The sequence below is a fragment of the Rhododendron vialii genome, chromosome 7a (genome assembly GCF_030253575.1).
Source record: "Rhododendron vialii isolate Sample 1 chromosome 7a, ASM3025357v1".
NCBI lineage: Eukaryota > Viridiplantae > Streptophyta > Magnoliopsida > Ericales > Ericaceae > Rhododendron > Rhododendron vialii.
In genome coordinates this window covers 41,804,376-41,831,542 of record NC_080563.1, presented here as the reverse complement: position 1 = coordinate 41,831,542, position 27,167 = coordinate 41,804,376, and the positions used below count along the sequence as shown (strand labels likewise).

General features: G+C 37.6%; 3 protein-coding genes across 6 annotated transcripts; 2 read left to right on the top strand and 1 right to left on the bottom strand.

Annotated features, from left to right (window-relative positions):
* Nucleotides 1-5,087: 5,087 nt before the first annotated feature.
* On the top strand, nt 5,088-9,297 carry LOC131333620 (glyceraldehyde-3-phosphate dehydrogenase B, chloroplastic-like). Of its 2 annotated transcripts, XM_058368241.1 has the most exons (9): nt 5,088-5,352; nt 6,111-6,179; nt 7,118-7,279; nt 7,392-7,559; nt 7,654-7,814; nt 7,964-8,025; nt 8,169-8,218; nt 8,397-8,803; nt 8,929-9,297. In XM_058368241.1, exons 1-9 carry the CDS (start codon nt 5,251-5,253, stop codon nt 9,062-9,064), a joined length of 1,317 nt encoding a protein of 438 aa, XP_058224224.1. In that variant the 5' UTR covers nt 5,088-5,250; the 3' UTR covers nt 9,065-9,297. The 2 variants fall into 2 exon arrangements, with proteins under 2 accessions (XP_058224224.1, XP_058224225.1); XM_058368242.1 differs by lacking the exon at nt 6,111-6,179 and having other exon boundaries at nt 5,101-5,352.
* A 6,257-nt stretch (nt 9,298-15,554) lies between these two features.
* Nucleotides 15,555-20,500, top strand: LOC131333917 (probable protein phosphatase 2C 27). 2 transcript variants are annotated; one of them, XM_058368732.1, is made up of 4 exons: nt 15,555-16,621; nt 17,316-17,507; nt 18,414-18,619; nt 19,734-20,500. In XM_058368732.1, the coding sequence occupies exons 1-4, from the start codon at nt 16,421-16,423 to the stop codon at nt 20,290-20,292; spliced, it is 1,158 nt and encodes a 385-aa protein (XP_058224715.1). In that variant the 5' UTR covers nt 15,555-16,420; the 3' UTR covers nt 20,293-20,500. The 2 variants fall into 2 exon arrangements, with proteins under 2 accessions (XP_058224715.1, XP_058224716.1); XM_058368733.1 differs by having other exon boundaries at nt 15,580-15,762.
* A 231-nt stretch (nt 20,501-20,731) lies between these two features.
* Nucleotides 20,732-24,063, bottom strand: LOC131333916 (putative pentatricopeptide repeat-containing protein At5g43820). 2 transcript variants are annotated; one of them, XM_058368730.1, is made up of 2 exons: nt 21,865-24,062; nt 20,732-21,181 (listed from the first exon to the last, which is right to left on the bottom strand). In XM_058368730.1, the coding sequence occupies exon 1, from the start codon at nt 23,640-23,642 to the stop codon at nt 21,936-21,938; it is 1,707 nt and encodes a 568-aa protein (XP_058224713.1). In that variant the 5' UTR covers nt 23,643-24,062; the 3' UTR covers nt 20,732-21,181; nt 21,865-21,935. The 2 variants fall into 2 exon arrangements, with proteins under 2 accessions (XP_058224713.1, XP_058224714.1); XM_058368731.1 differs by lacking the exon at nt 20,732-21,181 and having other exon boundaries at nt 21,371-23,406; nt 23,587-24,063.
* Nucleotides 24,064-27,167: the final 3,104 nt, after the last annotated feature.

The window sequence follows — 27,167 nt, the reverse complement described above, 5'->3', positions numbered from 1 at the left end:
TGTTTCGACATAACTTTCTTGTATCAAATACTAAATTTAGTTTATACTTCAACAATGTTAATCATAATTAATAGACAATTAAAAAGTAGATACACCTAATACCACCGACAAATTATGCTTACATTTTAAAAGAAATTAAGATGCAAAATTTCAAGTCTCTCAATTAGAACCTATTACATTAAGGTTTTCTATACCCTTTGTTAGGGAAAGAAAAGTCAAGCAAAATACAATCAAAGTATGATTCTTTCTTCTATATAAGTCATACATTGAGGCTGGATGTCTATTAAATGGTTTGAAAGATTCCATAATTAGATCAAACGGCTTAGATTAATGCATTCGGGGTTCCGCTTCTTGAAATAAAGTCCGACTTTTTCTCAATAAAAAATCAAACGATACGTACCGAATTAGGATACGCGTATGAATCGTAAGATACGCGGTCGTATAGTGTAATTTCTATACAAAAAGGATAGAGGGTGGAATACGTACCGTTCTCCGAATGAGACAATACAAATCGTAGGATACGTGTCATGTATTGTAGGTTTTTAGCAATTATTGGCAAAATAGTGTATATAATATGCATACAGATACGGGCAATCTTTAATAAATAAGGTTTATAATCCAATCCATGCACCGCATGTATGGCTAGTATCATCATACCATTGACCTTGCATATTGTGAACTAGTGCTTGCCCATGCCTGATGATACAGCTCGAACAACGCTCAATTAAAGTTCTACCGTATATGAGTTTTACTTCCATAAAATCAATATGAATTGTATCGATTACCATATATATCAACTAAAGTTCTGCTTCCATAACAAATAAAATCAGTCCAAAATCAATCCTTTTAGATAAGTGTTTGGAAAATTGATCTTAGGCGCCGTTGGTAGTGGATGATCTAGATTTATAGAAACTCTTAACACTTGCTAACCATAGGATTTAGAAATGAAGGTCTAGATTTATAACTACGTATATAAGATTCAAAAACTGAGCTCTGTTATTATATAGATGTTCAAATTGTAACGAGTGTGAACATTTGATATATATTTCTTAAGAGTTAATATAGTGGTGTCTTTAAATACATAATATGAAAAAATCGCTCCCATAAAATTTCTTGGACATCAACAAATCTCAAAAAATGCTTCAGATTTTTTGTTGTTATTACATTATAATTTAAACCTAAAAAAATAAGATTGTAAGAACCAAAAATTTAAAATTTAAGCACACCAACCAGTTATCAATGAGAGATTTAAGGATTTTAATAGTAGCATGTTTACCTTGTTAGAGATCAGGATAATGTTCCAGCTTCATTAAGAGTGATGGACTCTAAGTTCTTTTTTGATGCCAAAAGAAAAAAAAAATTGAAGAATGAAAGCCCAATTTTTTGATTTAGCATAAACCCTAAATGTCAATCATTCGCCCGATTTGAAAGATGGTAGCTTAATGAACCCATTTTAATCGACATCGTGACCAACGGGTAGTTTGAAGTCGCTTTTCAGGGTTTTTCCTGTGGGATCCGAATCAAAAGGTTGAGTACCATGAGGTTTCATGAAATTCTTTGAGTCAATTTAACTGAGTTTTCAACTCTGAACAATCAACAAGAACCCCTGCACTTGACGGTAGTAATAGAAAGGGAGAGTACAAGAGAGACAGTAGGAAAGAGGGAGAGAAAATAGATGGGTGAAATGGGTTGGGCTAAAAAAAAAAAATGAATTGAGCAAAACTTGTACATATAGTTTTTTTTTCTTTTTTTTTTTTTAATTTTTCTCAAAATGACCTAAGCTATAGCCTACCTTAGCCTTCAAGTACTTCCGCCCTTGGGTTCACCTTCATCTACCACATATTTTCGATAAGCTCACGTCTTGAAATTCCAAGAAAAAGTATATCGATAAGCTCATAAAAATGTTATAGTCTTCATGCCTTGAATTGACAAGAAACTATTCATTGTGGTCAAAAGAGATGAGGATAATGCTCTAATTAGATCGTAATTAAAGTATATATTTACATAGGTGCTAACCAGCTAACGGACACTTACCAGGTTAAGCAAAAGGAGAAGCCTAGTACACACCTCTTATGGTTACCATACGTACGTACGCCCAAGTTATGTATTGCTGATGTCAGAAAATGGTCGGTCAAGACGAGCTCCGCTTTTGAAGTGTTCCTGCAATCAAGCCCAATAATGACTAAGGGGGTTTCCAGTCGATGGTTAAGTTAGAATGGGATTAGAAGAGAATTGCTCCGTATTGAAGTAAAAACAGGGTGCGTACCTATGATCCTCGAACTTCCCAGTATTTATAGACGTCCCATGCATGCACATAGCGTCGCTGGCTGTCACGTATCATTATGATTCATGTTACTCATAATTATGGGTTTCGTTATGCATATTTACAGTTTGATCGAGTACTGTTTTTTACTACTATATATTCACACTTACCTACAGTCTACAGAACAGGTCACCAACAGGTTATTAATTAATAGTAATACTATAATAGAATACTACTAGTATTTACCATTGGTACTCGTAACTATATATATAAATACGTCTTTTTTTAGGTAAATCCAAACGATTTGTCCCTAATTAATTACTCTTCTGTTAGCTAGCATTGGTGTTACTTTTTTTTTTGGATGGATTGTGTGAGCGATGGTATGAGAGAGACCTCTTGGGGACAACACAACAACTGCCATTAAAGTTTCAAGAAAAACTAACTTCTTACCTAGCTAACAAAAAATAAAACGTATGCGCAAGCTGTGGTTCCTGCGCCCCTCTTCCCTACTCGAGGCGGGCTCTTACTTAAGGAGCCTAGCTATTTCGTGGAGGGAGACGTCTTTCTGGGCATCCCAAAGATAGGATGTAGAGATTGCATGCATCATCCTAACAATCACAAACGCTGGCCATAATGCATGCGGAGGATAGTCAACAAAAATCGGAATGAGTTGATGAAGGTGGTAACAGGTCACGTGAATGTGTCCGGCTTGATCTGTTGATAATTTTCCATTGCTTTTCCTCGTAAAGGTCCTGGGCCGGTGAGTTGTTTTTCTTTTGTTGTTCTCTTTGCGGGTCATGTTAATGTGGTCTCAGTCTCACGTTGCTAGAGAAGCTCCTCTTTACGTCCCACCTTTGCATACGCAGGAAGCTTCTTCGTCATTATATGTGTTTATTGCAGTTTGCAGTGGAAGATTCCTGGTTGAAGGTGATACCTTGATACAGTTATTTGAGTTAGGGTTGTTGACCTTTCACATTGATGCCTTGACCGAATTCCTTGCCCAATAAGTGCTAATTAAATGAGTCATAACCAAGTTATTTTCCAATGTGCAGGCTTCATATATGGCACTCTATATAAGCTATAGGAAGGAATCAGTAACTCAATTGTATCCGATCAAAAAAAAAAAAACTCAATTGTATCCGGGGAAAGAAAAGAATTTCTGATATACTGTTGAGACTGAGCACCTGCTATTTTGTTACTGCCGCAAGATAATGGAGCATCATTCGGTGGATGGAAATCAACTGGTTCAGGAGGACGAGGCACTCCAACAAAATCAAGGATTATATTGTCAGCTTGCGGCAGGCATGGAAGAGAACTAGAAGGGTAATTTGGTGGCCGCAAAGTATTGAAAGCGTGATCACTGTGTTCGATTCGTTCGTGTTTTACGTGCCTCTTGGACGCAAGGAATTATAGTTGGCCGCAAATAATTACCTTTGGCCGCAAGGAATTACATCTGGCAACAAAATATTGGAAGCGTGATCACTGTGCACGATTCTTTCATGTTTTACATGCCTTTTGGCTGCAAGGAATTACACTTGGCCACACATAATTACCCTTGGACACTATATATTACATCTGGCCGCAAAATATTGAAAGCGTGATCATTGTGCACGATTCTTTTGTGTTTACATGCTTCTTGGCCGCGAGGAATTACAGTTGGCCGCAAATAATTACCCTTGGCTGCAAGGAATTACACTTGGCCGGAAAGTATTGAAAGCATGATCATTGTGCACGATTCTTTCATGTTTTACATGCCTTGGCCGCAAGAAATTGTAGTTGGCCGCACATAATTACCCTTTTCAGCAAGTGGCCGCGAAGTAATGTTTTACATGCCTCTGCAATTCCTTACGGCCAAGGGTAATTATATGCGGCCAAGGGTAATTATGTGCGGCCAACTGCGATTCCTTGTGGCCAAGAGGCATGCCTCTTGGTGAGGAATTCTGCACTCTGAACTCTTTGTTGCATGGTTTAATCGGGTGGAACCGCAAATTCTTATGTAAACAAGCATGCTTCATGCTTCGTCATATATTTCTTTTGGTGGTTATTCTTGAGTTACTAAGATCGAATGACGCAAGGGGTTGTGTTGGTAGCCATGGTGCTTCCTTGTTCGCATAATAGTATTTCATATATTGGAGTATTATTTTGCGAGCATTTATTTGTAGCGAGCATGAGAATAATTACAGGCAGCAAGAGCCACGCATGATTAATTACCTTTCTTTTGTATGCATTGGTGAGTTCACTTTGTCACAAAAATGGTTGGAATCTGTCTGATAGTAGCATTTGTGTCTCTGATGTAAAGACAAAGCCGTTGCATGTCATTAGAATTCTGTCTGGACAGTAAGTGCAGAAAATGATACCTACAATTGCGGTCTTCCGATCCCCAAATTCTTTAGCTCAGAATAAAACAATTGCCCTTAAACCAGAATAATGCTATGGAAAGATGGAATTGTGGGGAGTCACATGATAAGTCAAAAAAAATATAGACGAGAAAATAGGCAAATCCATTCAAATGTTACTGACATTTACAGTAATATGGAATTATGGGTACAAAAAAATATAGACGAGAAAATAGGCAAATTCATTCAAAGGTTACCGACATTTACAGTAATATTTGAACAAAAAGTAGTCGATCGGTGAAACTCTGTGGGTGGCCAAATTGTGGTGTTATTAAGCGCATTGGTCATTTTAAAGAAAATGAAAGGGAATGCAAGGAGCAAGGGATGAGTGAAGTATAGACACATGGGTGCCTTAGGATTTTGGAAAATGCAGCCAAAACCTGATCCTATCTCCTATCCTAGATGTACTATTCTCACCACCACATGTTCCTTCACCTCATTTCCAACCATAACCTTTACTGTTATAGTTCATCCAAAAGTCTTGACAACAGGGTCATGCACAATATTAACAGCTTAAATATTGTAGAATTCAAACAGTATATATAATTGCAAGGGAGCTGCCCTTACAGTCTTAGGCTTTTAGCTCCAGCTATGGCCACCATGCACGCAGCTCTGGCTTCTTCAAGAATCCCAGCTAATTCAAGACTTCCCTCTAAGAGCTCTTACTATTTCCCTACTCAATGCCTTTCCAAGGTCTCTCTCTCTCTCTCTCTCTCTCTCTCTCTCTCTCTCTCTCTCTCTCTCTCTCTCTCTCTCTCTCTCTCTCTCTCTCTCTCTCTCTCTCTCTCTCTCCAGCACAAACACATTTAGATAAAGACAAAATTGTTGTATGTAAATTAGTGTGGGGTTCAGGTTTTATGGGACCTAGGCCGAGATCCAGGCTGGGGTTCTTCTTCCTCAGCTCCGCTGCTCCTGCGACGTAACCTGCAGCAAGTCACTAGGGCTGAGTTAGCCCAGTGACCCTCCGATGATCAAGCCAGATCTCAGGGGTGGAAATTAGGTCTAGAGCTAGGGCCAAAAGCATACCTCTCACAATGAGCATTCCTTCGTATTTATAGACCTAGGGTTCCTTGGCCTTCAAGCCAACGCATGGGGCGTACGCTCGGATAACCGCCTCGGGCGACGTCATACATGACGCGGGAGGAAGACGGCTACGGAGCACATGGCCTGATCCAAATGATTGCTGTTGACACGTGGTCAAAGGGGGACCAAGCTGGTATAACCACCACACCCAGAGCACTCCCGAGAGTTCTGAAGCCGAAGCACGCTTCCAAGCAATGCACCGAGCATTACACCAAGCATAAGGTCAAGTCCGTTGCCATTCACCAACTTACCAACCGAAACTCACTAGGCATAGACTCGATAAGCCTCGGCCTGTTACCGACACAACAACCAAGGCCACCACAATTAGCAAGTTTTTTGTTCACTCACACTCATTACTTGATGTACAGAGACTAGCATTCGCAGAGCTCTCTGGGCTTCGATCAGCTGGATGTGTGACGTATGCAGTCAATGCTAAGGTTATCATACTAATCCTTCATTGATAAGTTGGCCAGTTAATTAGTTGGTCTAACTTCAATTACTCTAACAAGAGTTTTTCTTAAAATCCTGTCTTTTTAGCGTGACACTTGACAGTACAAGCTCTATGTAGTTTTCCACTCAGTTTAACATGTCTATACAAATATCTGGAGCTTACCCACAACTAAAGACCCAGCTGGTGCTTTCAATTTCATATTGTGATAGCTTACAGTCATGGTTTTCCGACTCAATGCAAAGCAAATATTGCCATGTTAAAACATGGTGTTTGGTATGCATCAACACAAGTCAAGTTGACCCTCGGTATTGCTGAATCTGAATCTGTATTGCTGAATCAACAGAGTCATGGTTTTCCGACTCGATGCAAAGCAAATATTGCCGTGTTAATAACATGGTATTTGGTACGCATCAACACAAGTCAAGTTGACCCTCGGTATTGCTGAATCTGTTTAAGTGAAAAGAAAATTCCAATCATGAAGTTATTGGATGAAGTTTATTTCAGACAGGGAGACAAGAAAATTCCGTTTCACAAACTTAATAATTGCAATGGTTCTGAGAACTAATTTGAGATATCCAGTTTTTCCGATGTTCAGAAATGGTTATAGAAAATTCAATTAGTGGGGGAGAAATCAGATGAACTTTGAACAGAAATAAAGGAAAGGAATACCTGTTAAGATTTGGCATACGAATATGCCAACCAGAACTTAACTAAATCTGAAGTCCTGACAGAAAGAAAAGAAATGTTCAATATTTTCTTGCAGAAAGAAATCCAGATAGTAAGAGCTTACCGGACCATGCATAAGAAAGAAGTAAAGAATACAAGAGTATTGTTGGTTGCAACAGATATGTGTACTATATTTTAGAACATATTCTTGCTTATTTAATCTGATATTGGTAGGTTGAATTTTTTTGTTGGAATTAGGCCGCAGGATCAACCCCGTCCAGGTTAAAGCCAGTGGCAAAATTGAAGGTGGCAATCAATGGTTTTGGTCGCATAGGAAGGAACTTTCTCAGGTGCTGGCATGGTCGGGAGAACTCACCATTAGAAGTTATTGTGGTTAATGACAGTGGTGGTGTCAAGAATGTGAGTGAAATAATGATTTCTCCAATTTATACGGTTTATGGAACATAAGACAGCAGTTGAACTTTTTCTTATGGTAATGTTTTTGGCTAATGAATTTTCATTGCAAAGATAGGCATCTCACCTGCTGAAGTATGATTCCATGCTTGGTACTTTCAAGGCAGATGTGAAAATAGTGGACAATGAGACTATCAGCGTCGATGGTAAGCTCGTCAAAGTTGTCTCTAACAGGGACCCTCTAAAGCTGCCTTGGGCTGAAATGGGCATTGACATTGTTATTGAGGTATAATACTTAATATCTCTCTCCAAGAATTCGACTGGTTTGCATAAAAAGCACATAGTCCTCCAAATCTAATTAGATCATGCAAACTATGTAGGGAACGGGTGTGTTTGTGGACGGTCCTGGGGCTGGGAAACACATCCAAGCTGGTGCCAAGAAAGTTATTATCACCGCTCCCGCAAAAGGTGCTGACATTCCCACCTATGTTGTTGGAGTAAATGAAGGAGACTACGACCATGAGGTTTCTAACATTGTAAGGTTGGTATTGCTAAACTCATATATATTCCTCCCAAGTGCTTTGCGAAAATGCCAATTAAAAAAATTAAAAAGTGCTTTGTGATAATTGAACAAGAAGTTATGGCATTATATTTTGATGCTTTGGTTTGAAGTGAATTTTATGACTGCAGCAACGCTTCTTGCACCACAAACTGTTTAGCTCCTTTTGTGAAAGTCATGGATGAAGAATTAGGTATCGCAATTTGATTTGTATGATCCCTCTTTCAGATTCTACTTTCTTCACAGTCAGGATTTTTGATGAACAAGTTCAACCACGGTGTTCAAGTTCAAAATACTGTAAAGTGTAAAGTGACATCTTCCTCGTACGATTTGCAGGTATTGTCAAGGGAACAATGACAACCACTCACTCCTATACTGGTGACCAGGTAATTACTAAAACACCAAAAGTACTGCACTAGTGACCAGGTATTGTGGAAAAGAACATGAAAAACAAAAAGTGTCGCGTCAATCAATTAGTTAGGTCCAGCATCTTACCGGTATCTTTGGAGGACTAAATTTCTCAAGCTGTGATTCAAAAATGTAAATAGCCTGTGTTTTGTGCAGAGACTCTTAGATGCTTCACACAGGGACTTGAGGAGAGCCAGAGCTGCAGCACTTAACATTGTCCCAACTAGCACTGGTGCAGCCAAGGCTGTGTCTCTAGTGCTACCACAGCTCAAGGGAAAGCTCAATGGTATTGCTCTTCGGGTGCCCACACCAAATGTGTCCGTAGTTGACCTTGTTGTGAATATCGAGAAAAAAGGAATAACTGCTGAAGACGTCAATGCAGCCTTTAGAAAGGCAGCTGAAGGGCCATTGAAAGGCATACTGGCCGTTTGTGATGTCCCTCTTGTGTCGGTAGATTTCAGGTGCAGTGATGTTTCTTCGACCATTGATTCATCTTTGACAATGGTCATGGGAGATGACATGGTCAAGGTGGTGGCTTGGTACGACAATGAGTGGGGATACAGGTACTAATGACAACAACCACTTCTTGTATTTTAAGTCAATGAGTTTTCGACAAGAACAAAACATAATAGCAATTTCTGTTCACTTTAGAACATGTGATAACAGATGTGTGTTCTGTATTTTGTAGCCAAAGAGTTGTTGATTTGGCGCATTTGGTAGCGAGCAAGTGGCCAGGCATGCCTGCACAAGGAAGCGGAGACCCACTGGAAGATTTTTGCAAGACAAACCCTTCTACGGAGGAGTGCAAGGTTTATGAAGCTTAATTAGTTTCCTTTTTCCCCCCCTTCAATTGGCTTGTTCAAAATAGTTTCCTTTGGAGTCCCGGGGCCTTTCCTTAAGATTGTACAGAGAAGGGAACAGAATCATCAAATTGATGTCCAAAATAGTCCTTCAACTCTTCCTTATTTTCCCAGCAACAAACTCCTGCCAGTTGGAGAACTATTTTGTTTACCCTCACCTTTGGTGAAATATATTGTGGATCTTGATAATTTTCAAATTCTTGAGTTTAGAACTGAATAGGGTAGAATTGTAGTTTTTGATCAAGTACTGTATCGCTGTCCGACTGAGCCAAATTTTTGCATGGTCGATCTCCTAAAAAAATAGTTCTAAAACATAATCAATTTTGATCATCGAGGCAAGGCCGCAAAATACCTCACCTAATGTTGTACGGTTACAGAATTGGTCACAACATATTCAAACTCTCTCATTTCTCTTAGAATCCATCCTTGAAGCGATCACACCCTTAGTTATATAGTCTTTCAAAATGATTGTGCTCCTGCTCTCAATTTTCGCAATACGTTTGTTGTTTCAATTCTCGCTCTAGCTGATTTTATTTGTTTGGGATGCATGTCATACTCATAGACGCTTTCAAGCTCCCGCTCACACACTTACAAGCGAATTATATATGTGACTTAGATCACACCCTAATATTTTAATTAGCTTGGGATATTCTGCATTCATGAGCGAAAAAATGACAATTTTAGAGGGAATTAAACAATGCTACCACTGGTACTTGAAATTAGGTGTATCCAATTGCATCTAAAACTTATATTCCACCGTAACCGATAATTTAATCATTCTTGTGTAAACCGAATTCTACGCACTAGATCATCTTAGATCGAACGTAAAACAAAAACACACATGCAAAACATGAAATAAATACTAGTATATATTTCGAACATTGATCATATAAATTCTCATTAATTAAGATAAGAAGAAGAAATAAATAAATCAATACATAATTATCATCTTTTGATGCTTATCACTCCATGTCGCTTTTTGCATTAAACAAGTCAACAACGTCTGTAGGAGAGTCCTGTGGGAAAAAATAACCAATTAAAAATGGCACAATAATCAAAATACGTAGTTGTACTCCCTTGCCAAAATTAATTAATTAATAGGGGTAAATGAAGGTTGGAAAAGAAACAGTACTCCAGCTGGAAGGCAGGAAACTTAATTTGAAGCGTACAAGTTTTCTAATTGGAATATTGCTATCCGCAAAAAGCCCAATTTAATTTCTAGCTTGTCATCAAATCAAAATAAACAAACAAACATACATACATTCGAATTCAGGAAAACTTTCATTGTGGCGTACAAGTTACTAGTTTTAATTGTAGTTGGAATTAATTTTGATAAACAAACAAAAATGCAATTTTAATTAATTAATTAATTCTTCCCCAACAGCAAATTATCTATATAATAAAATAGGAATGTGTTTGAATCCAAAAGACAACCAACGCTCAGATTTGTCCCCTCTATAAATCTAGACCGTTGGTTGTTCAAGGATTATCATCATCGCATCTTGGTAATTGGCTAATCAAAAAAAAAAAAGAATCCCTGAGATTGATATTCCTATGATTTAGGGATTTAATTTTTTACCACGTTTACCAAATATTGACATTTAAACTTCTATTGATTATCACATTAATTAGGAAATATATAGCAAGTATGTTTGGAAAGAATGAATCCCCAATCACGTAATGAATTGCAAGGAGGAAAAAATCACGGTTGTTAAACGGCAATCACAATCACAATCACAATCACGGCTGCCAGTTACTAAAATTTTTTAATTTCCTTTTCAGTTTAGGAATCACAATCACGGCTCTGATTTTGTGGGGTTTATTATAAAATTTTACAATCACAATCACGGCCGTGAATTTCCTCTCTCTCTCTCTCTCTCTCTCTCTCATACACCGAGACACAGAGATATCTACACCCTTTTCCCACCGCTGTTAAGCGGTAAGCAAAAAAGGTTACCGTAAAGGTAAAGGAAAAACGATATAATGTGTTCTTTTTTAATCGGCACGATACAATGTGTTAATATTAGTTTTTAATTCCAACTTCTAATTTAATGATTATTTTTTATTCCAACTTTTGATGCTGAACCATAAGGACCATTGCAGACATCACCAAGACACCAATAGTGAGGTAATCTTTTGTTTTTCTGCTTCAACAGTTTTTCCAGCTCTAATGCACGAAGCTAAATCCCCTTCTCTACAGTTTAAAAAAACAAAGATGTTATGATAACGGAATTATAACCCTTCGCTATTCTATGAAGATTAAGGCTATGTACGTAACGGAATACCATTCTTGATGTTTTGATGCCATGTATGCCTGAGTTTGCGTCAAACGTATTGAAAAAAGAGGAAAAGTGATGAGTGGTCCCATTAATATTTTTGTGGTTTGGAGTTTTGTTGGTGATTATTATAGATTTTCATGTTTAATCAAATTTTTTAACAATACGTTTGCTAACAATACAAATTTTTTTATGTTCATAGATATAGATCAATACGGATTTTTTTATATTCATAGATATAGAACGACTTAAGAATATTGGTAGACTGTGCTTCTCATTTTACTAACACCACAGCGTTTTTTAATGTTTATGGACATAGATGCAAAAATAAAGATTTAACCTATCCATTCCTTATTTTCAGAATCCTAAATTCCGAAGATTTGTATTACTGTACAAGAGAACAAGAAGATTGGCCATATTTACACCCTAAAATTAAGGAGATAGGATTGGTTTTGAACCCGGCTCTAAATGTCTAGAAAGTCTAAAATCAAAATGACAGAGAAGAAAACGATGAGAGACATGTTTACAAAAAATTGTAAGCAATTGGAGTGTTTACTTGAGGCTGGGGGCATTTTTTTTTTAATGTCTTTTAATATCTACCGACATAGGAAAAGAAAGAGTGCAAAACTAATTAACGCCCTATTCTTTCTTTCTTTTTTTTTGAACAGCAACACCCTATTCTTTTTTTCCTTGATAGTTGTCAAAACAACATTTTTTTTGCAAGATTAATACATGGAGTAATTGTAAACTTTTTTTTCTCATTTTTATAAACTTTGTTTCATTAGAACATGTGTTGTTATTGACACTCTTTTAAACGTTACCATATACGCATCGATGAAAATATTATGATGTTAACCAAACACATCGCAAACTGGAGTTTTGTGTTTTTTTTTGTTTTGTTTTTTGCCACTCATTTAATATTATGGGAGTCTATATATATCTTTAAAACGTTTTCTATTGTTATTCCCATGATAACTTTTGACTATTACTCTCTTTCAAATTTCAGATAACTTTTTGGGACTTTAACTAATCATGGACAATCTACGCATCTATGGCCATGTGAGTTGAACCGTTTCATTTTATACCTTGGTCGTAATAATCAAATTAATTGTTTTCTATGCATTCGGTGAATTCTTCATTTTCTTATGCAGCTCGACGGTAACTTGCAAAAAATGTAAGAACTATTTACTCAATTTCATTGCTTAATCTGACTTTATATATTTGATTCATATTTGCTTTGTTTTATTTTTTCAGTACAAAGGTTACGTGTCTTCGAGAAAAAAATGTAATTGTGGTGATTCATGATGAGGAAGAAGTTAATCGTATTTTTATGCATGAGGTATGCCTACCAATGCCATTATTACTTTACTCCCTATGTACTGTAAGGGATCAACGAATTGATAAAAGGGATGTGCCATAGAATACATACATTTCGAAAAAATATAATTCTCATATCAATGTGGAAATTTATCCTGGAATAAAATCTGTTAAGTATATCCACAAGTACATCTACAAAGGTCATGATCGTACCATGATGGTGTTGAGACACGAATAAACAAGATCTAGAATTAAGGTAACTAATATTAGTCATCATTTTACTTTTACAAGAAGTGATTCTTGCTCATTAATTATTTTTTTAAGCTGTTATTCATGTTCCTAATTGTGTTTTTTGGATGAAGTAGATATGCGTTGGTACAAAAACCTCTTGGGAGGCAGATGGAGAGACAAATTTCAAGAGAATAAGACCTATGTTGAACACTTTTTTTCCCCCCTACGTAGTGTATCAGATTTGACTCTACATAGATTTTTAGATTTTTTATGCATGTTAAAATTGGATTCTATGAATGCAACATGTTATTGGTTTTGAGTTTTGTGGTTTGGATTAATATAGTTCAGTGTGTCTCCTATCATTGCTATCAATGCAATTAACTCGGTATATGTGATTGGGATTATCACTGGTAGTGATGTACACACGGGTAGGAGCTTCACAAATAAAACTCTTTGTTGCGGAGTGCTACAGGAATAGGTAATTAGCATATCAAAGTTTTGCAACAACAAAAATATACCATATTTTACTTTGTTTCTATCCATTTTTTTCAACATGCTCCCTTTGCTCATTGCTCGACCCGTAGCTTTAGTTGTCTTCAAAATGTGTTGTGCCGTGCCTTCAGGCACGGGTATTCGCTAGTAGTAGTATAAGTTATGTTAATCCGGCCATTAGATAGATATATATATTAGTCTAACTCTAACACATCAATGTTGAGAGATCTCTGCATACACATACCCATACGCTTCAAGAGCGAGCGAGCTATGGAATTCTCTTCCTCGATCTTCTCTTTTTCATTCATTTCCTTCTCAGTTCGCCGTCATCATTTCTCTTCATTAAAAGAAATTCACTAACACCACAACTTATAAATTAGTAGTAATTCATAGTACTGGTGGCGCTAATTTTTTTTCTTGAAAACTTGCCTCATTCGTGTCGTTATTCATGTCCAGTTAATGTAATTTGATCAACAATTCGGTATAAAATGGTATGCCACGAAAGAGGATGGACACAGATCACGGCTAATAAATAAATCAAATTGTTTGAGTTCGAGATCGTATTTGCTCGTTAAAAGCTCATTTGTGATAGATTTGTTACGGAAGCAAATCAAACTCGCATGGAGTATTTTTTAAGCTTTTTAAAATTTTCAAATCAAGATTGAATAGGTTACTACTTGGCTCGTTTACTTTTTTGTGCTTAAACAGTTCATAGTTCACTGAGATGCAACTTTTGCTCGATTCTGATGTATCCCGTTGAGTTTGTTACTCCATATGGTAATGATCTTTTCTATAAAAAAGAAAAAGAAAAAGAAAAACGTGCGTGAGCATTACGTAATTAAAATTGGGACAAGTGAGCAAAACAAATCCAAGCCCCCAACATAATTTCAAACGCCGTTAACCAACTTTGACTTTTCCTACTCCAGAAAAGGGTGTGATTTTATTTATTTTTATCAACGGGTGTGATTTAATGTGCTCTTAAAAAGTGGTGTTCCAACTTCCAAGGCTTCCACCACACATTCACGCAGAGTTCATACACTTTAAACTGTCCGCATAAATGTGTGTTAGTGGAGATCCTTCGTCAGCAGTTCTGTAGAGGTGTTTGAATACCTACTTTTCCTATTTTGATTTTTCCATTTTCTACTTTCAGGTGTTTGGAATTGGATGGAGTAATAGAAAATGAATGAATTCTACTATAACACGTATTTTCAGTTTTTAAGTTTAGAGAACAAAAATCAGAAGTAGCAGTAGCAGTGACTTTTCATTTTTTCACTTTTTTCACTTTGGTTTACCTAAAATACCTGTATTCCACATATACGGAGTATCTCTTAAATACTAGTACTAGTATTATAAAATATTTTCTACGCATACGGTATCTTTTAAACACTCTACCAATTTGTAACACAGAAACCATAATAGTATAATATAAAAAGGGGAGTGATTTTGCCACTCTTTTTTTTTGCTAATGCCACTTCCTTTTGTGTCTTCATTAGATGATTTATTTTGTGAAAAAATGTGAGTGACATTAACAAAAAGATGAGTGACAAAATCAATTCCCTATAAAAAAATATAAAAAAAAAACACAAAATGCAAAATAGGAGTATAAGAAAAGGGCGTTGCTATTCGCAACCATCTATTTTCTTCCATAGCCCGTTAAAAATTTTTAATTATACTCGACAGTTAGTTACCGAAATTGAAATATATTTTCAGCATTCAATTACCGAAATATAATATTTTTTTCAACAGCTATTTACCGAAAATATATGTTCGACTGTTGTTTACCGAAAGTTGAACATATTTTCGACATGTAGTTATCGAAATATAATCTTGTTTTCAACAGCTATTTACCGAAATGTTATTTATGATTTTCAACAATCATTTACCGAAATGTAATAAGTTATGGGAGAAAATAAAGGGCTGCGAATAACAGCGCCCTAAGAAAAATAGGCTTCTATGTGGTGGAGGTGGAGGTGGACGGCTGGGACGAACTTTAACTTAACTTAACTACAAGGCCATTCGGTCAACCAGAGAATCCACCAATTGACACGCACCACGTGTCGTTACTTTATCTCCCGCCTGACACCTACTTTCTCAACCGGAATTACCTGTTATCTCCGGTTTTCCCCAACAGTGATAGTAATTCCATCCATCAGACAAACCTCCCCCGTCCTCCTCCTCCTCGTCTCTCTCTAATCTCCATTTTCTCGCTCCCCTTTCTCTCTCCAAATTTCCCTTCGCAAAAACTCTCGCTCTCCATCTAGATCCGTCTTCAACCCTTCTTACGTTTCTTCGACGCCTCACAATTACCAGAGAATAAACAACAACGAGCAGTCGCCCTCGTCATCTGTGAGAACTCCCACTTTTTTTTAGGGTTTCACGTAATTTGATCATATCAGAGATTCTCGTAAATTATTGGGTTCACTTGGTCGCATAGTGCTTGACAAGATCCTTTTTTTTTTTTTTTTTTATATCTCTGTTCTGGCAAAGATTTGTTTCGTTACGTGTCGAGTTTTTCAACCTGATCTGGGTTTTGGGGAACTTGGATTTGCAATTGGTCGACGCCGTTTAGGACAATAAAGTTCCCATTCTTTTGCAATTGCTTGCTGCCTTGGATTATTTTTTATGACTTTTTATTATTAATGCTGGATACGATTTGAGAATTTTTGTGGGTTTGGAAGATTGAGCAAGGGTTGCTTGGTAATTATTCTTTCCATTTACATAGACAGTTTGAAGGCGGAATATTTACCTACAACGAGGCTTCAGGTTTATCGTATCGTGTGGTGTTGTTTTGTTGACATATTATGTGAGTTTGCAGTTTGCTTCATTTGGGTCACCCATTTTCGGACATTTGGGATCCTCTGGCTGATACCTAGATTTGAGGTTGTGGATATTGAAGAAGTGTGGGAGTTGAACAGTGATTTGGAGTTGCAAGGATTGTTTGAACGAAAGTAGTTGCAGTTTAGGATTCTTTTAGAGGGTTGGAGTTTATGTTTAGCAAAGGAATATGGCTGCGGGTACAGAATTTTCGCCTCCTTTTACTGTATTAGAAGGTAGTTATAGCAAGGATAATGTACCGGGGAAGCAAGATGAAATTTCTGAGAATTCGGATAATCTGAAGCAAATGACAAATGGTAAACCTCCGCGGCACCTATCAGTTGTACGGCATTTTATAAGCTCCGATGCTGAAGTGGCTGCCAGTGATTTGGTAAGTTACCTTTGCCAGCCAAGTTTCCTGCATACTAACTTCTTTCATTCTTTAATTGGATGGTTAAACTTATACGATCTGACAACCAAAGATGTCATTGAGGCTCAATATACGTCCCAATGGGCAAACATGAAGAAAACTGACCAAGCCATCCACATCAAGGCATGCCATAGCCTAGAACCTTACACGCCATCTGACAAAACCACTCAAAGTCTCCAATGGTCCTCAGGGTCTCAGTACCCACACCTTCACAGGCATGACCATTGCATCACAATCACAGTAAAGGAGCAACTGTAGACCAACCCCAGGTCCCGAACTTAACTTTCCTGTTGAGTTTGTCATTCTTTGGTAATCAAGGGACCAAAAAGTTTATAAGTTGAATAGGGCATGCTATTGGGAAAATTCGTTTAGCACACCTTTAAATGTCCTACATATCTGGTAGGTTCCATATCTGTAAAATGTATGAAGCAATAGAAATCAAATTCCCTTCTATCCCTGGGTCCATTTTGTGAGACTGGGCCACCCCTATCAGAGGATAAAAAGAATTATCCCCATCTGAACTCAAAGTTCCCATATTAATTGCGCAAGAGCAAAGCAGTGACTTCTTCCTTTGTTTTTTTAACTTGAAGTATAATCTTTGATTTTGTTTGATATAGTGGTTAAATCACTACAACTAACTTCATTTCTTTGTTAGGAACTTGATTTCGGAGCTGCCGTTATGTTACAGTCAGATGGAAGATCAGGCTTTTGCCCTGTGTTTCGATCAGGAAGTTGCGCTGAGATAGGACCTAAACAATACATGGAGGATGAGCATATATGTGTAGATGATCTACTTGAACATTTAGGTGCAACTGTAGATTTTCCTTCGCCCGGAGCTTTCTATGGCGTACGTGACTAACATTTCAACTTCTCTCATCTAAATGTTGCTTCACACGTATAAGAGTGTTGTCCTTGTCACTTACTATCATTTTATATGGCTCAATTTGCTCTTACGAGCAAGTGTGTATATGTCCTTGCCCAAGACCCTAAGACTCGGTTAGTCATTTAAAGTTTTTAGTGGAACAGTTCATCATCCTTAAAAGTTTGACCTAAATGACAACTTGATGATGCTTTTACCATTTCATCATTAATTTTGGGGAGGGAGTGATTTTCGCAATCCCCGTTTCACTAGCAACGCATCCCTTTGTTTTTAGTGTGTGGAATTACCAAAATGTCCTTAAACTATGTACAAAAATGATTCCTGTTGGATAACAACAAAAAGGAAATATTGAAAAGTGAAAGGGTGTTTTGGTAACTCACACACTAAATAAAAAAAGGGGGAGCGTGGTTAGTAAAAAAGGGAGTGCGGAAATCACTCCCCGTAGTTTTCTTTTCATGTTTTCTAGTATGCATGGGTGTGTCATAAACTTGTGACGCATACATCAAATATGTGCATCACCAAGCATGACTCAGATAAGGTGTACCTATTTTGGACCGTCATTTCTGACTTGTCATACTTAATATGGGGTGGCGATAATAATTATCAAGGGACACAAGTTAAGGTTATCTTTTTAAGTGATCCTGTTCATACTGGCATAATGTTCTACTTGCTGTTGTTACTTCACTTTAAATATGATATGAGGGCATCTGCAAGTCTTTTTTTTTGTTTTTGGTGAGCTCTATAGATTTTCAATTTACTGCAAAATCAAGAGCTACAGTGATGGGATGGACTGAACATCAACCTTTTATGTTGTAGTTGATTTTGTATTTTCTCACGAGCTGAGATTTATTAGTTTGTACTTTATATTGACAGGTGTTTGATGGCCATGGTGGTACAGATGCAGCTTCATTTATAAGAAAGAACATACTCAAGTTCATTGTTGAGGAATCCCATTTTCCTCTTTGTACAGAGAAAGCAGTTAAAAACGCTTTTGTCAAGGCTGATCATGCATTTGCAGATGATAGTTCTCTTGACATCTCCTCTGGCACCACTGCTCTGACTGCTCTCATTTTTGGAAGGTATTGACCTCTGATTTTATTTATGAAGATTTCATGCTTGCTGCCTTGCCCTGTGGAGTGGCCTGGATGATGTGGTCGTCATATATGTTTTCATCCAAACCACTCTGTGAATTCTCTATGACAAAGAATAGCACTACAGGTAGTATTAGGTAGTTTAGCACAGAATTTGGAATATCTTATAAAGCACGGATATGCATATGGGCACTGAGATATAGACTCCAGACACAACAGTTTCTTAAAAAATCAGGCTATTGACTTGGGGAACTCCAGGAGATTTTAGATTTCTTGTTTCCTGGAGTTATGTTTATGGAAGTTGTTTCAACGAAGGACCAAAACTACTGTAAGTTGAGCATTGGTTTTATACTTCTACGTAATTACTAGGCAATCAGTGAGCAATCGTGTGAAATGTAGTGTGTATCCCTTTAGTTGATTTAGTATATCGCATCAATTGTATATACCATAAAAAGGCTTGGGGATTCCTGGTATGACCGTTTGGCTTGCTCTGTTAGGTCCGTTTTGCTTAACGGGCCATTAGACTAACCCTTGATTGGGAAAGCCCCTGCAAAGCAAAGTCCCACACTCTCTCTCTCTCTCCCTCTCTCTCTCTCTCTCTTAAAGTGCCTCAGATCTATCCTCCTCCACCTCTTGTGATATCCGACCTAGCAACTTAGCCTAGTGCCCGCTTTTTCCCATATGACCCATAGCCACACACACACAGAGATGAAAGTTGATGTGACTGGTGAAGTCGTCGTGATTTCCGATGAATTATACTGTGTGTTATGGTCATGCAAAAATTACAACACTGACTATTTGTTCCAGCAGAGTGTGAAACATGAACATCAAATGTCGTTAAGTAGTGTCCCATCAGAAAACTGCTCATTGTACCATGGGCCAACATACGGATTCTGGTATTTTAAAAAGGGAAAACATATTGAGGTCTTTCTGTCTGAGAAACTGGGACTATACTGGCATGTGTACTGCTTGCTGCATTGGAAGTTTCTGCATTCATTGGTTGGTTGCATGTTAAGTGTCACTGTTTCAAATTTTAATGCTTTTCCCCGGAGGTTAGAGTTGGGGTTACTTTTAAGTCTTAACTTGGTTTTACTCTTTGTAGGACGATGCTTATTGCCAATGCTGGGGATTGCCGAGCCGTTCTGGGGAAACGAGGTAAAGCAATTGAGTTATCCAAAGATCACAAGCCCAATTGCTCATCAGAAAGGCTAAGAATAGAAAAACTTGGCGGAGTCGTATACGATGGCTACCTAAATGGCCAATTATCTGTGGCACGTGCACTGGGGGACTGGCACATGAAGGGCCCCAAAGGTTCTGCCTGCCCCTTGAGTGGAGAGCCAGAGTTGCAGGAGACCCTATTGACTGAGGAAGATGAGTTCCTAATAATGGGCTGTGATGGGCTCTGGGATGTGATGAGTAGCCAGGGTGCTGTGACAATGGCAAGAAAAGAACTGATGCTTCACAATGATCCTGAGAGATGCGCGAGAGAGCTGGTTAGGGAAGCACTCAAGCGGAATACATGTGATAATTTGACTGTCGTCGTCGTTTGTTTTTCCGCAGATCCTCCACCTCGTATAGAGATACCCCAAACTCGTCTCAAGAGGAGCATATCGGCTGAAGGGTTGAATTTTCTTAAAGGTATTTTAGACAGCAATTCGTGAGAGAATGCTGAAAGGTTTGTAAAAGGGTCTTGTACAGGGAGATGGGGGTTAATGGGTGTGCTGCTGATGGCTTGGGTATAGTTGATATTTGGCTGCCTTGTTCTGGGATTTAATCGAGGAAGATAGTTTTGGGGTTTTGATTTGTGAATGTCGTTGTACATCTAATTAGGTCAGTCATGTTGTATCAATGTGAGAAATCATTTTCTAATTTCCCAGCCGTGTTGGGACTGGATTCCTTTCGAGGAGTTCTTTTTTGTTCTTTTCATTTATTCTTTGTACTATATTTTGTCTCAGTTCTTTGATTCTGAATGTAGTTACCAAGTAACTGAAAAAAATACTTTAACCTTAGTGGTACAGTACTTTCAATCGCAGTGTTGGAAGAGAAAGACGCAAAAAGTTCAAAAAAATATTTTGGAAGGCCAAAATTATTCAGCATTGGTTTACATGCTAAGATCTCATTTTTTATTTAGTACAGGAGCATACCCCATAAAGCATACCCCATAAAATAAAAGACAAACGAGGCAGGAGCCTAGTAGCAACCAAACCTAAGGACTCAAATCCAGAACGAAAAGCTGAGACAGAACACCACAACTAGCGAACTACAAAGTGTTCAACAAGGAAGACACAGCTCACATAGCAGTGAAATACTAGGAGAGATACGCCAATCCATGCACAGCAGTCTGTTCTGATTGTACGGTTTACCTGTCCCCAAGAGTTGATGCAATACCTCAAGCTCATTCTCGACTTGAAAAATCAAAGACTCAGCTCCCAAACCCCGATTCTTGAATATCTCAGCATTCCTTTCACCCATGACCCATACATGGTTATCGTAGATGCAAAGAGGCATGTGTTCTTTACATCCGAAGAACACCCGAGAATCCACCAGAACCTTGAGTCCACAAGAAATACAGAGGAATTGAATTGCCCTTAGAATTATCTAATTATTAAGCCTAGTTCTTTATCAACCAGAAACCTAAAACTTGGAAATTTAATATGATACACAATAGGAAGCTCATATGTTCAAGAAACTAAGGCTGGAAAACAAAAAAGAACTAGACAAAATCTAACTCCAAAACAATGAAAATAAAACAATTGAACTTCCACAATTTTATGGACCTCCTCTAGACCCAAAGTCGCTATAGAGCTCTTTTGAAAATTGTCCGTAAGAGTACAGAACTACTGAGAGTCTGAGAGTATATCACATCAAAGCATTCCCCATGACTACAAGAATGTTTTCAATTGATGCTTATATGGGGTATTTTAAAGCTCAGTTTAGATCTTGCAAAACAAAAAAGCAAACCATGCCTCCATAAATTCCTATCTATACCGTCGTCGTCCAGATAGAGCACAACCCAAAATTCTAGAATCAGAAATGGGTGATATCACAAGCATAATGTACAGATATCACTAAAGCTAGATTGTTGCAACAATCTAACATCACTAACATAGAAAAGAAGCAGATAACAAGTGTGAATGTAAGTGAGGCCACTGCGTTTATAAGCCGTGGACATCCAAAGAAAGTCGAGCATTACACTTACGAGTAACTACTCCTGTAGCAGGCAAGTTACTTACCCGTATCCAGAACAACGAGACAGATGGGCCCATCAGGTAATTGTGCTTGCAAGCTGATAAATATTGGAAACTCAGAAATGCCACCCTTTAGCACGCCAAAGTCTCCGAGCGCTTTCACTACGACGAGCAACTTTGATTTTCAAGAAAAGTTTGTAAGCCATCTCAACTTTATTTGAACACAATAGTTTGTTACTCAATTTGCTATAAATAAGCTTGCTTGGACAAAAACCTTTTCGAACAGACTCCTCCATAACAAGGATAGCATTCTCCAGTTGCCCTATGTTGCAAAGGCCGTTTATTACGTGCTCGTAAACTTCCACATCAGAAGGGTACCCACTTTTTTGCATCTCATCCCATACATTGAACAACAAGCCACATTTACCAAATCTAGAAAGTCGCTTAAGTAACAACTTGTATGCAGTAAGTGATAGTTGACATCCGACCTTTCTTGCTTTCTCATAGATCATTAAAGCTGCATGTGGCGGACCATAGCTACAAAGAGGTTCAATGAAAGAGGTTACAGTCCCTGAAGTGGGAATCAACCCTCGGCACAACATTTCATCAAACATTTCAATTGCATCTGCCACTTTTCTAGCTTTAAGGAAAGCAGCAATCAATCCGGTGTAAGTATCCAGAGTTGGTTCACAGTTGTTTCTCAACATACAATTATAATACTTCATGCCTTCGTCAAAATCACTAACTGCAGTAAAATTAGAGATCATTGCATTGTATACGGTAGCATCTGGCACACACCCCCTCTCCTGCATACTATCAAAGATCTCAACCGCATCATCAATTTGACCAGCTCGTCCCAATCCCTCGATAAGATAACTAAACGTTAAACAATCAGGATCAAATCCATCCCCCATCATTGCACTCAAATTCGTTTCAATTTCACCAATTCTGCCAAATTTCGACCACCCAGAAATAACAATATTGTATGTGATGCTATTAAAGGGTATCTTCCCTTTCGTTTTATTAAGGAACGAATTCGCGGCACCCACATGGGACCGTCGGCACAAACACCGTAGAAGCACGTTCAGAGACTCCGTATCACATTTCGACCCAAACTCTTCCAGTTGTCCAAACATTTGGATTGCTTTCGACACTTGACGAGCCCGTACATAACTGTCCATTACAATCTCCAAGGTATCTGATACAGGACTTATTCCTTCCATCTTCATATCATGCAACACACCCACCATATAATCAAAGAATTTTCTTCTCCCTAGTGCCTTAAGAATTACATGATAACAATCAATACCTTTAATTTTATATATCGTCGGTTGCTTAGTTGCCCAATTAAAAAACATAACCATTGCTTCACCTCCCAAATTTCCCTTGTTGACTACCTTGGCTACGATATCAACACTCAATTCAACACGGGTGTTTGATAAAGCCTGCTCGATTGCAGTTTTGCCTATAAGTTTCTGAAGAAAGATGCCTCTAAGTTTCTCTTCGGGTGTCAAGAACCCATCAACGGCCTTAACCTCTAGTTGCTTGTAAGGTGAAGTTACAATAAACTGCTTTGGAACTGTTGTGCTGCGAGGAATTGGTAAGAGGTCAGAGAGCTGGTTCAGCACGTGAGACTCGTCTATGGGAGGTTGGCTTGTTGGTGGGTTTTGGAATTGATCGTTGTGTGATGGGTTTGGAAGTAGATTAAAGGTCGAAAATTGAAACTGAAACAGGGAATTTGAGGAGCAGAGGGACTGTGATTTGTACCTGATTGAGTTCAAGCGTCCGAGATAGGCCGTGATTCGTTGGGCTTGTAAGGCCATAAAAATGGAGCAAATATTTAGAGCGTCATATGAGTCTACTTAGCTTTTTTGGTAGTGGAAGATGACAATGCTCTGCCGTAAAAGCATCAGCTGGAGGGGGCAAAAAATGGTGGGCAAAACATTACGCTCCTATCTATCTGAGACCTAAAACCAAGATTTCTCACATCTTAATCAATCTTCGCGGCCACAAGGTATCGACCACAATGTTTGAGTGTGGCCGCAAGGTTTAAGGGCGTTGCTGCAATGTTCTATTTTAAGTCAAATGCTTTGGAACTGATGTGCTGTACCAGAGTTGAGTTCAGCCGTTGGGCTTGTACGGCCATGAAAATATCTTCGTCTGGCATATGAGGATTTATTATGTTAGAATTTGGTAGGAAAGCTCATCATAACCTCATTTCGATGGTGAGAAAGAAGAAGAATACAAAGGGATAGAATTTCTCACCAAAAATGGTAAGAAAAAAAAATGGAGCAATAAACGTTTTCAATCTTTTCCGTTTGTTTTAGTCATCTCATTAAAGAATAATGTTCTCCTTGTTTTTTCCCACTCACATTTTCTCTCAATCCAAATGGACTGTAGTAGCACTACGAGCTATTTGGATGGGGATTAGCCCTCGGATATACCACGCGGCCGGATTGCAAATCCCACCCTTCCTCTTCTCTAGTCTTTGGCTGGCAAAAAGGGAAGCCGGATTAGAGTCGACTTTGGATTACATATCCACCTGCGGGTTGATGCAGGTGGATGACGAACGACAAGGGTACCCCCTGTCGATGGTTATGCAGGGTTGGTAGATTATTGAACTGCCCCTACAATTTCTCTTCCATTAACGCTAATCACAACTATGGAGGAGCTCCAATGATTTCTACAAAAATACACAACACAGACCCAATTGATTTCTACCAGAAAACACAACGGAAGTTACTTGATTTTCACTGACAAATGGCCTGAATGTGCAAACCTCGCTGGAATCTGTGAGTGAGATCGGTATGGGGTTTGGAGGGAGATCAAAACTGGAGTGAATCGGTGTGGTTAGAGAGAGAGAGAGAGAGATGGCGATGTACTGTGTGAGAGAAGAGAGTTTTGTTTTTTCTTTTTCTTTTCCTTCTTTTTAATCCAGAAGAGAGACCGTCGATGTAATCAAGGAAGGTTTATAATCCAGTTTAGACCCCCTTCTACTTTTTTTTTAAACCTTCTTTTTCAAAAAGAAGGTAATTTTAAATTTAAATATAATAATTAATTAATTAATTTTTTTTTGCACCGTTTAAAATATCTCAATAAGATCTATCAAACAAAATTCATATTGGTAGGAAAATTATTTGCGTAAACACATGATTTTTGAACTTAAAATTACCTTTCTTTTCTAAAACTTCCTTTTTTAAAAAAGTGGAACACCTAGTGCCTCTTGCTAGAGAAAATGGTGCACAAAGAAGCAATCCATCCAATGATTCAAGGGTGCACAAATTAAAAAAATAATAAAAAATCACTTTTCACTTGCGTTTTTTTTGAAAATAATATTTTTTCCTAATAAATAATAAGTTTAAATATTTGTAACATAAAATGAATTTATTTTATCCCACAACTAATGGTAAATATCTATTTATTCTAGTTGTAATAAAATTAATCTAATTCATCCATTAAAATAATAACTTGGGGGCAATTTAGTCATTTAACAATTTGTTTCCCCGTATCCACCTTCCATATCTCCCTCCTTAAAAAACCGTCCAAACAATGGATTAACAATCCACCATTCTTAAAAGGTGGGTCCACTCTTCTTACATATCACCCCTTATTCTATATCTACCATCAAATCTATCATTCTTCTATATCCATCCAAAATCAAATTCTCCATCCAACACAGGCCGTTAAGCTTTGCCTTATGGACGAGGGAGAGGCCAAGAAAATGAACGAGAAGAAGAAATATAAACAGGGAAAGGAAAAGGGTGACATTTTTTCTCAAATGTTTGATTATATTGGTCTCATCAACTCCTTTTTCCTTCAACAAAAAAAAAAAAAGGTGAATGTTAGGCGTGCCCTAAACTTGGTGTTCCAAAATGATTTCAGATGCATTCAAGATATTGACTAAAGAATGGTCTAATAATCTCGTATGCATTTCTTAATACCTACCATTTTTCTAAATGCAGTTGTAAAAGAGGATTTGTAATTTGATGTATGCACTTTCATGACCGGATAATATTAATATTAATATCCAATTCCACTTTTTTCCTGTTTTTCATTTCCTTACAAAAAACAGCAAAATCATGTGTATCTAACTGGAAAATTTTCGGAGGCGGATCCTTTATGTTTTGGACTGGTGAAGACAGTCGAAATCTGAATCATTCAATACTTCAATTAATGGTTCGGAATTTGCTAAAAAATGTTTCGCTAGAAGAATTGAATTTTCTCTCCCCCCTCCCATCCTACCACCTCCCCCAAGTCTATCACTTTTTACAAATAATAATAAAATCAAAATTCTAGAAAATTGAGGGGTTTGGGGGCTCAAACACATTTGTATATGGTATGTATGATTGATTGATTGATGTTGGTTTTTCAATTCCACTGCAACTTTATTTTGTGTTGTTTATTCCATGTAAACTACTTTACTCCTATTTTAGGAGTATTATCTGTACCAATACTAGCTACCAATTAGACCAGGCATACCCGTGATCTTCCTTGTTGCAAAATCTTAGTAGTAGTGAAGAATAGAGACTTTCGCACATGGATTTGTTTTTTCTGTTTTTTTTTTTTTTTTCTCACTTTGGGGCAGTCACAGTTCAATTCATGAGCCATTTTGTTCCAAAGTTTTTCATCCATTTTGTGCTGATGCTATTATGCATACAACAGAGATTCTGCGTGCACTTGCGAACTAAGTTGTGCGTTTTGGCTAAAAGTACCAGTGGCGGCTCCAGAAATTTAAAGTAGGGTGTTCAAGATTTGCCTTAACTCTACCGGTTGATCTATTAACCAATGATACATGTATAAATAGTGCGGTAAAAAAACATAACCTCCATTCTAAAAAAATTAACTACCAAGTGAAATAAGAACTTAAAAATATATACTATTTTTTTAACAAATATTTTTTTTCAACGTAGTTGTATTGCGTAGTAGACAGTGTTTCGAGAATAGAGGGAGTAAAATTTTACAGTTGTTCAATATGAGTTTTCATATTTTGTGCCGACATTGAACCATTTTAATCTACTAAAAACCTTTTGTAAGAAATTATAGCGAGTATGTTGGGACTAACCTTCTCGAAATTGTCGTTCCTTATGATGACATGATGAGATTTTCTATCGCAGTCTTAAATTCGAAGAATATTATTCAAGTTAACAGGGTTTGCAATGTAGTTGAGTTTTTTTTAAAGCTTTGTTTGTAATTCTATAAGCTAACTAGACAAAAATAAAAAATAATACTTACACCTATAAATTCTTCATTTTCTCTTTCTTTTTTCAATGTTTTAATTATGATGAGGAGCTTTATTTGAGGTAATGTGTTAGGTGTTCAAATTATCTAGATTAATGAGCTATAATTGG

What these genes read in the sequence shown, in the direction of transcription:
- LOC131333620 (XM_058368241.1), top strand. Translation starts at nt 5,251, where the DNA reads ATGGCCACCATGCACGCAGCTCTGGCTTCTTCAAGAATCCCAGCTAAT. An exon ending in AGTCATGGATGAAGAATTAG is followed by an intron (nt 8,026 to 8,168) that starts GTATCGCAATTT and finishes TACGATTTGCAG; the next exon opens with GTATTGTCAAGGGAACAATG. An exon ending in GACAATGAGTGGGGATACAG is followed by an intron (nt 8,804 to 8,928) that starts GTACTAATGACA and finishes TGTATTTTGTAG; the next exon opens with CCAAAGAGTTGTTGATTTGG.
- LOC131333917 (XM_058368732.1), top strand. Translation starts at nt 16,421, where the DNA reads ATGGCTGCGGGTACAGAATTTTCGCCTCCTTTTACTGTATTAGAAGGT. An exon ending in AAGTGGCTGCCAGTGATTTG is followed by an intron (nt 16,622 to 17,315) that starts GTAAGTTACCTT and finishes TTTCTTTGTTAG; the next exon opens with GAACTTGATTTCGGAGCTGC. An exon ending in ACTGCTCTCATTTTTGGAAG is followed by an intron (nt 18,620 to 19,733) that starts GTATTGACCTCT and finishes TACTCTTTGTAG; the next exon opens with GACGATGCTTATTGCCAATG.
- LOC131333916 (XM_058368730.1), bottom strand. Translation starts at nt 23,642, where the DNA reads ATGGCCTTACAAGCCCAACGAATCACGGCCTATCTCGGACGCTTGAAC.